The 6889-nt window shown below is 37.0% G+C and overlaps 1 protein-coding gene across 1 annotated transcript; it reads left to right on the top strand.

Moving 5' to 3' along the window:
• Positions 1 to 1408: 1408 nt before the first annotated feature.
• On the top strand, positions 1409 to 5144 carry LOC134221607 (probable ATP-dependent RNA helicase ddx52). Its single transcript, XM_062700797.1, has 2 exons — positions 1409 to 1697; positions 4484 to 5144. The coding sequence occupies exons 1-2, from the start codon at positions 1409 to 1411 to the stop codon at positions 5116 to 5118; spliced, it is 924 nt and encodes a 307-aa protein (XP_062556781.1). The 3' UTR covers positions 5119 to 5144.
• The last annotated feature ends 1745 nt before the right edge of the window (positions 5145 to 6889 follow it).

The raw sequence follows: 6889 nt of genomic DNA, 5'->3' as shown, positions 1-6889 counted from the left end.
GTGGTGGTTCGAGACCCCACCCTGTTCTAAATGGGGTGGGACTTCCATACAAATATAACAAAAACTTCTGTTTTTTGCTTGTCATAAGACGAGTTTGTACAATCCCATTTAATTCCACCACTTAATTGTACCTTGACAGATACGTATTTCGACCTCAACAGTAAGGCCGTCTTCAATGTCTCGTACTTGACTCGACTTTTTAACAATTTTCTTAACAAAAAATTCTGCATAACTCGAGAACTAATCAAGCAAATGGAACCGATTTTGGCGTGTGAGCCGCTACCAACGCCATCGTTATGTGCGCTCTCCGTTCCCACTCACCGTGGATCATCGTACAGAAATGACACTTTGCGATTACATTGGCCCCTTCTGAATACTTCATCGAGACGAAGTTCGACGGGTCAGCTAGTGTTGAATAAATTAAAATTGAATAAAATCTTGATTTTTTTCTTTTTTATAGGCAGGGATTGAATCCTAAAGAGAATGAGCAAGTCTCTCACTTATTATCGCTGTATACATATACGATATGTAGCATCCCGCGAGAGACTTTTTTCGCAAGTTCTCATGATAGAGAACTGGTTCGGGAGGCTATACCCCATAATAAATTTCTTTTAGAAAACTCCAAATGCGGGGAGCACTGGCTCTCATGATGCATTTTAACTTGGTCTACATAGCTGTGCAGTAACATACACGAAATGAACGAAACCAAGCGAGAATTACCAATTTTCTGTAGGAACTGCCTATCCGATTCTGTTTTTTCGCACTTGTATACAAGTTTGATAAATTTGTTATCATGGCTTGTTATGATTCGGAACAGTTTTTGCCTCTCTTTTATCGTTGTTCATTATCTATTGAGAGCGATTTCTGCAAACCCTGTTTATAGGGGAACGGTTCGGCACTTCATCTCATAACTCCCATTTCCATCCCATCAATAACAAACCAATGAAAAGGTATTTGATTTGTTTTTTTTTTGTGTTTTTTTTTTCAGCAGTGAGCACGCGTGTTAGCAAGAAGAAGCGACAAGATTGGTGCTGTATTTCTCTGTTTTGCGATGAGATGAATAAATGTTCAGTGAGATGGAAAACGGAACACTTCCCCTATAATATTTTATTCTCGTATACAATGTTATGTGTATTACGCCTTTTCCTAAAGTAATTTTTGAAACGAGGCAGTAATCATTAAGAACCAATGAAAATAGATACTATACTATACTATACTATCTATCTATTCTCATTGATTAAGAACAGAGTAAGGATTTGGGAATTCACAACACTAGGTCATAAATTAACTAATGCCGACAGTTGGCAATCGTTTCTCGCGCGCGACAGACGTTTACTCTGATAGCTCTTAGTGCCCTACTGCTTATAGTACTTTTGCTGTTGTGAAAGAACTTTGCTTTCAACGCAAAATGACACACAGGAGGAACACTCTTGTCGTGGACCTTAGTGCCTTACCAAAGCGTCCCAGTTTAGATGTGGTGAAAGAATTATTGGAGAAGAAGCTTAAACTCAACATGGATGAAGTGAAGAACATTCAGCTTCACAATATCAAAAACTGTGTGTTTATTGAGGTGAACAATGAAGGTGTAGCACTTCGGCTGCAGAAGCAACATCACCTTCGTCCCTCTTTCGTCTATCTCGACGTGGACTACTACATCCCCGTGTACGTTGATGGACCCACCGCTACAGTGAGATTACATCAGTGGTCCCCAGCATGCTTACTATCAAGGGCCGCATAGCAATTTCGAACTGTTGAAGCGGGCCACAGTACATTTGCATGATTTGTTTTTCATTTCATGTAGAGTTTTACTGCTTAATAAATTATTTTGAATATCTGTTTCACATTTCAATAAAATTTGTTGCAATGAATCTTCTTTAAATAACATAGAGTAGAGTGGGGCAAGAGTGCGCGTGGGGTAAGAGTACGTTTTCGATTTTTTGAAGTAATAAAAAAAAGATAAACTAGCAGCACTGCATCAGTTTGACAGGTATTCTGGCCAACTATTATCATGTGTAATTGTAAACGATTTGAATAAACAACAAGGGAGATATGGAGTTAGATAACTTTTTGGTCATTTTGCTAAAAATAATTGGGTTTCCGCAACTAGTATTTCATTACCATATATACGTTCAATCAGGTGAACATTATACCATTTCGATAACCTATTGTATAGAGTACTTTATGGTACAGAACACCAATCCGGTTGGTTTTCCAAGAAGTCAAAACCATTACTTGAATAATTTTTGGGACTGTGGGGTAAAAGTACGCAGGAACCGGTGGGGCAAGAGTACGCATATGAATCTTCAAATTATGATGTCAAACCCGTATCTTTGGCCGAAATGAGACTTCTTCCAAAGCGTAAAGATGCACAACTAAGAAAAAAGAGACAGAATTCGAAATTATCACAAGTTTTAAGGATAAGTTGAAATAATTCGGTGTTAGAAAGGACTTAGCGAACAAAGCACTGAAGCGAAATAATGAAATTGTATTAGGACTTGTTGTACACCTAAACATAGTACGAAAACACAATTTCATCTAAATGATAATTTCATTTAATCAAAAGAAACATTCATAAATTACGCAACGTTTAGCTGGGAGGGGCTGCAAGATGTGTGACGATCCATATAATATTTAGAGGTGTATAGTGTAAGATAAACAAATAGATAAACAAATAGTGTAAGATAGGGGGAGGGGCGATGAAATAGCCAAATTTCACGTTACATGATTGGTGGACTTTCTTTAAGGAAAATGCCTTTGTGTACGCCACGCGAAACCTGATATATATTTTTACCTCTGTAGTTTTTTGTATATATATAAAAAACAATGTTTTTTCGTATGAAAGTGCACATTTTTAGGACCCCCTCCTCCTTTAAGAGTTACGTAATATTTAAACATTCCCTAATATATGCTCATTAAACATCAATTAAATGTTATTAACTCTTATTTGTGTTCATATATACTTAAAGCACATGATTGGATAAATGCGTACTCTTACCCCACCCGATGCGCACTTTTACCCCACCGGTGGGGTAAGAGTACGTTTTTCACTTGTCTTGCGATAAGGGTTCTACTAAAACGAATCTCAATAATTTCAATATTTTTTCCACTGGGTAACATAAAGGAAAAGTATATGAATCATCGACACTGATTTGATATACAGAAGCTTGCTTCATAAGGGCCACATGATCGATTGAAAACTAAGTGCGTACTCTTGCCCCACTCTACTCTACTTGTAAAAACATTTTATTCTACGGGTTTTATCACCGCAGTTAATACTAAAGACGATAAAAATCTTTTCGCAACAACATGTTTTTAGCATAGTTTGCAGAACATATATTAATCTTTTTTCCCAAATGATCATATGCCGTCCGATTCTAAGATTTTTAATTTTTGTTGAAGGATTTTTGTTCACTACATATAACAGTAACGATTCCTTAACCTCATTCCATCCGTTCAAGGACTTTAAATATGCAAAATGTATGCGCGTAAATGCATGAAATAAATAAGCTGATAAACTGTTTTATTTCCTATTTAAGCAGTCAAAATATTGAAATCTCTCAATTCTGTGTCATTGAACGAATAGATAAAAATTGAGATTTCGAGCCACCATTGATCATAGTTTGTCGCATCAAATAACGACAAACATGTTTCAAAGCCAAGTAAACTTACCAGCAGTTTTGAATAGAAATCGAATAAATCTGATTTCCGCACTATTTGCCTTGTTTCCAGATTTCCGATCAATTGATTTTTTCAGAAACTTTTTATTCGTCAACTAATCGGAGCTTGGGAAATTCTTGACATTGTTAAATATTTTAGGTACCATCGATCGAGGGTTCTTTTGATAGATTGAAGGCTATTTTAGACATTTTGAAACAAAAATTATAAAGTAAATTACTCTCAAATTGCCATTATCACAGTGTTGATTGGTTGGATGGGTTGTTGGGATTGTTGGATGGCAACTTTCTGTTTCAAATTTGTTTTCTTTTCGTTTAGTTTTTTTTGGAAAATCAAAATTCCAAAGTAGCTTCCGCAGTCAAAAAAAGCCATGCACGACGGTAGCGTAAAGTACGTTAATCTTCAGCTTGCTTTCTTAAGTTAAAAATAAAGGAAATTTAAATTGTGCCAAACCCTCATATGACAACATTAGTTTGACCGTTTTTGACCATTGGAATCTGCGAAAAAATTGACGAATTTGCTATTTTCATAGCCCGGAGCAATACCATCGAAGTTGTTTGCTGTTGGCCTATGTAACATCTATTAACTGATGAATTTAATTAATCATGATGGTGCTTACACATCGTAATGTTGTGAACTTGACAGATTCCCTGACTATAACAAAAAACTGAGTATGATGAAAAGCGTTTCTTATGCATATAAACGGGCCACATGTAGTGTATATTCTGAAATCCTTCGCGGGCCGCAGGAAATGGCTTCGAGGGCCGCATGCAGCCCGCGGGCCGCGCTTTGGGGATCACTGGATTACATGATCTACCGCCTCAAATGTCCAACACTACAATCACTCAACACATGGAACAGTACGGAAAGATAATATCAATACACAATGAGGTATGGAAGAACTTTTTCCCGGGAATCCCGAACGGTGTCCGAGTGATACGACTCAGGCAAGAGAAGCAAATTCCGTCTCACATCATAGTTGAAAACGAGCCCACGCTCGTTACTATCCGAGACCAAAACAAACTAGCTAAAACTCACCCAAAAGCGACCAGTGCAGCAGTAGCGTCAAACGAAAGAAATTCGAACGAGGATGGAAAAGCACCAGTTGATCAACAAAACATCGACGAAAAGCAGAGCAAAACTAATAACCCACCACCGACACGAGACGACTTATGTGAGGACGATGAAAACAACAACGACGACGATGATAGCGACAATGATAGCGAAACCGAATATAACAGCAAGCTTCAATCTGGAGCTGCAACGGCAAAGAGAAGGTTGTCAACTGGAACGAACGAAACGAATGCTACCGAACAAGAAAGTAAAAAAGCGTGTGGAGATCGATGTTGCCAAGATGAGCAGGAATGTAGCGAAGAAAACTCTTCAGATGCAGGGTGGAAAATCTATAATACTAGGTCTAAGAAAAAAATATTTGAATTGTAATGTTATGAAATGTAAGACAAATATGGAAAGATATGTTTTCATTCGACATGAATGCACTTAGCGGTGTAAAATGTCCAAAATAAAAAAAAAAAAAATCTAATGCCGACTGAAGATCATGGGTTCGAGTCCAATCGAAGTGGTTACCTGATAAGTGGGTAACTGATTGTGGAGCTTTCGAATGGACACTTTAGGTAAGTGAAATAAAGTACAGACTTGGAGTAAGTAAAGAAATAGTGAATGAACGTGCTTAGCTCCTCCACTATTGGGTCTTTTACCCTAGTCATATACAAATATTACTGAGAAAAAAATGATTTCAAACAGTGCCTGGGCAACACGCTCCACCGTAACCAAAGACGTTTCATAGCCCTTCATTAGTATTTTATCCTTCCCATAATAAAAAGGTTACAAATCGTTATGTGCTTGACATTAGAATAAAACGACATAAATCTATTTAAGTGGGTGTGAATAACATTTCAATATTTCCCATATCATTTGGAAGCTACTGCGACAGGCTCGCTGCGCTTGTGTCCAGTTGGTAAGGGGATATCGGTCTGCCTACTTTTGACCAGTGAAACTCATTTTCGGAAACCGTTACATTTTTGAAGATGGAAGCATATCACATTAACCACTGAAAGATATTTTAAAAGATATTTTGTTGCTTCAGAATGTTGAGCAAACAAACATTGGAAGTTACTTCAAAACTGTAACTTTTTGTATTTTGCTATTATTTTCATTATGTGATACAAAAATACTTCCACATTCACAATCAATCAAAGTGAGGCGTTTTGGCCGGGTGGAGCGCATTATACCATCTTACCCTGTTCACATAGCGGACTTTGGGGCAAGTGTGCCATAGGGGCAAGTGAGCCACCCGTCATTTATTCAGTAAAATATCTATTAAGCGACCCAGCAAGTACACAGCTAGATTCGATCGTATTACCAGACATAGTGTATGGAATTTTGAATAGAATAGTCAAATATTCACTTTTTTGTGATCATTTTAATAAAGAGTGTCAAAATTGAGTGCAAAATTATAATATTCCAACCAATTCAAATAAGCCGTCAGATTACATAGAAACAAAATGTCAAGAAAGTGTATAGTGTATGGTGAAACTGAACAAAAGAGTGATTGTTTCTAGAAGTCAATCAGAGAAAAACAATTTTTTTTCACGAAAAAAAAGTCAATTTTTGAAGCTTGTAAATATTGGGGCAAATGTGCCACCATATCTGTAAAGCGTTTGTAAACGCCATAAGTTAGGCAATTTCCGTTGATATGTATCATTTCTCTTTGATATTATCTAGGTGGCCGTACTGCCCCATATGGGTGGCACACTTGCCCCATAGCCCAAAAAACACTCGTTATTTATAACCAATTTTAAAACGCTTCAGAAATGGCTTTTTTGCATTTTATTGCATATATTTGCATTGTTTTGCATATATTTGCATTTCTGGGACCCAATCATTAGTGAAAATGTAAGTGTAATTCGGTATTGAACGCATATTCGAGTTTTAATAAAGAGTTTTTCAAAAGTTACAGAACAAATCGCTTAAGGTGGCACACTTGCCCCAAACTCCGCTATGAGTTTTCAGAACATAGTAAATTAATGTCCAAGTCGGGTGGTTTAATACCCCGAATATAGGCAATTAAGTTTGATTGAACTCATGCCGATGTGACTGTCGATATTTGGTCAATGGCTAAGGTCTTTTTATTTCATCTTTGTAATAATGTTATCGAAATAGTAACATTTAGAATCTGAAACTTTTGCCGCAA

This window comes from Armigeres subalbatus, chromosome 3, assembly GCF_024139115.2.
Source record: "Armigeres subalbatus isolate Guangzhou_Male chromosome 3, GZ_Asu_2, whole genome shotgun sequence".
Lineage (NCBI taxonomy): Eukaryota > Metazoa > Arthropoda > Insecta > Diptera > Culicidae > Armigeres > Armigeres subalbatus.
The sequence above is the reverse complement of the archived record's forward strand: the minus strand, read 5'-3'. Positions and strand labels throughout refer to the sequence as shown.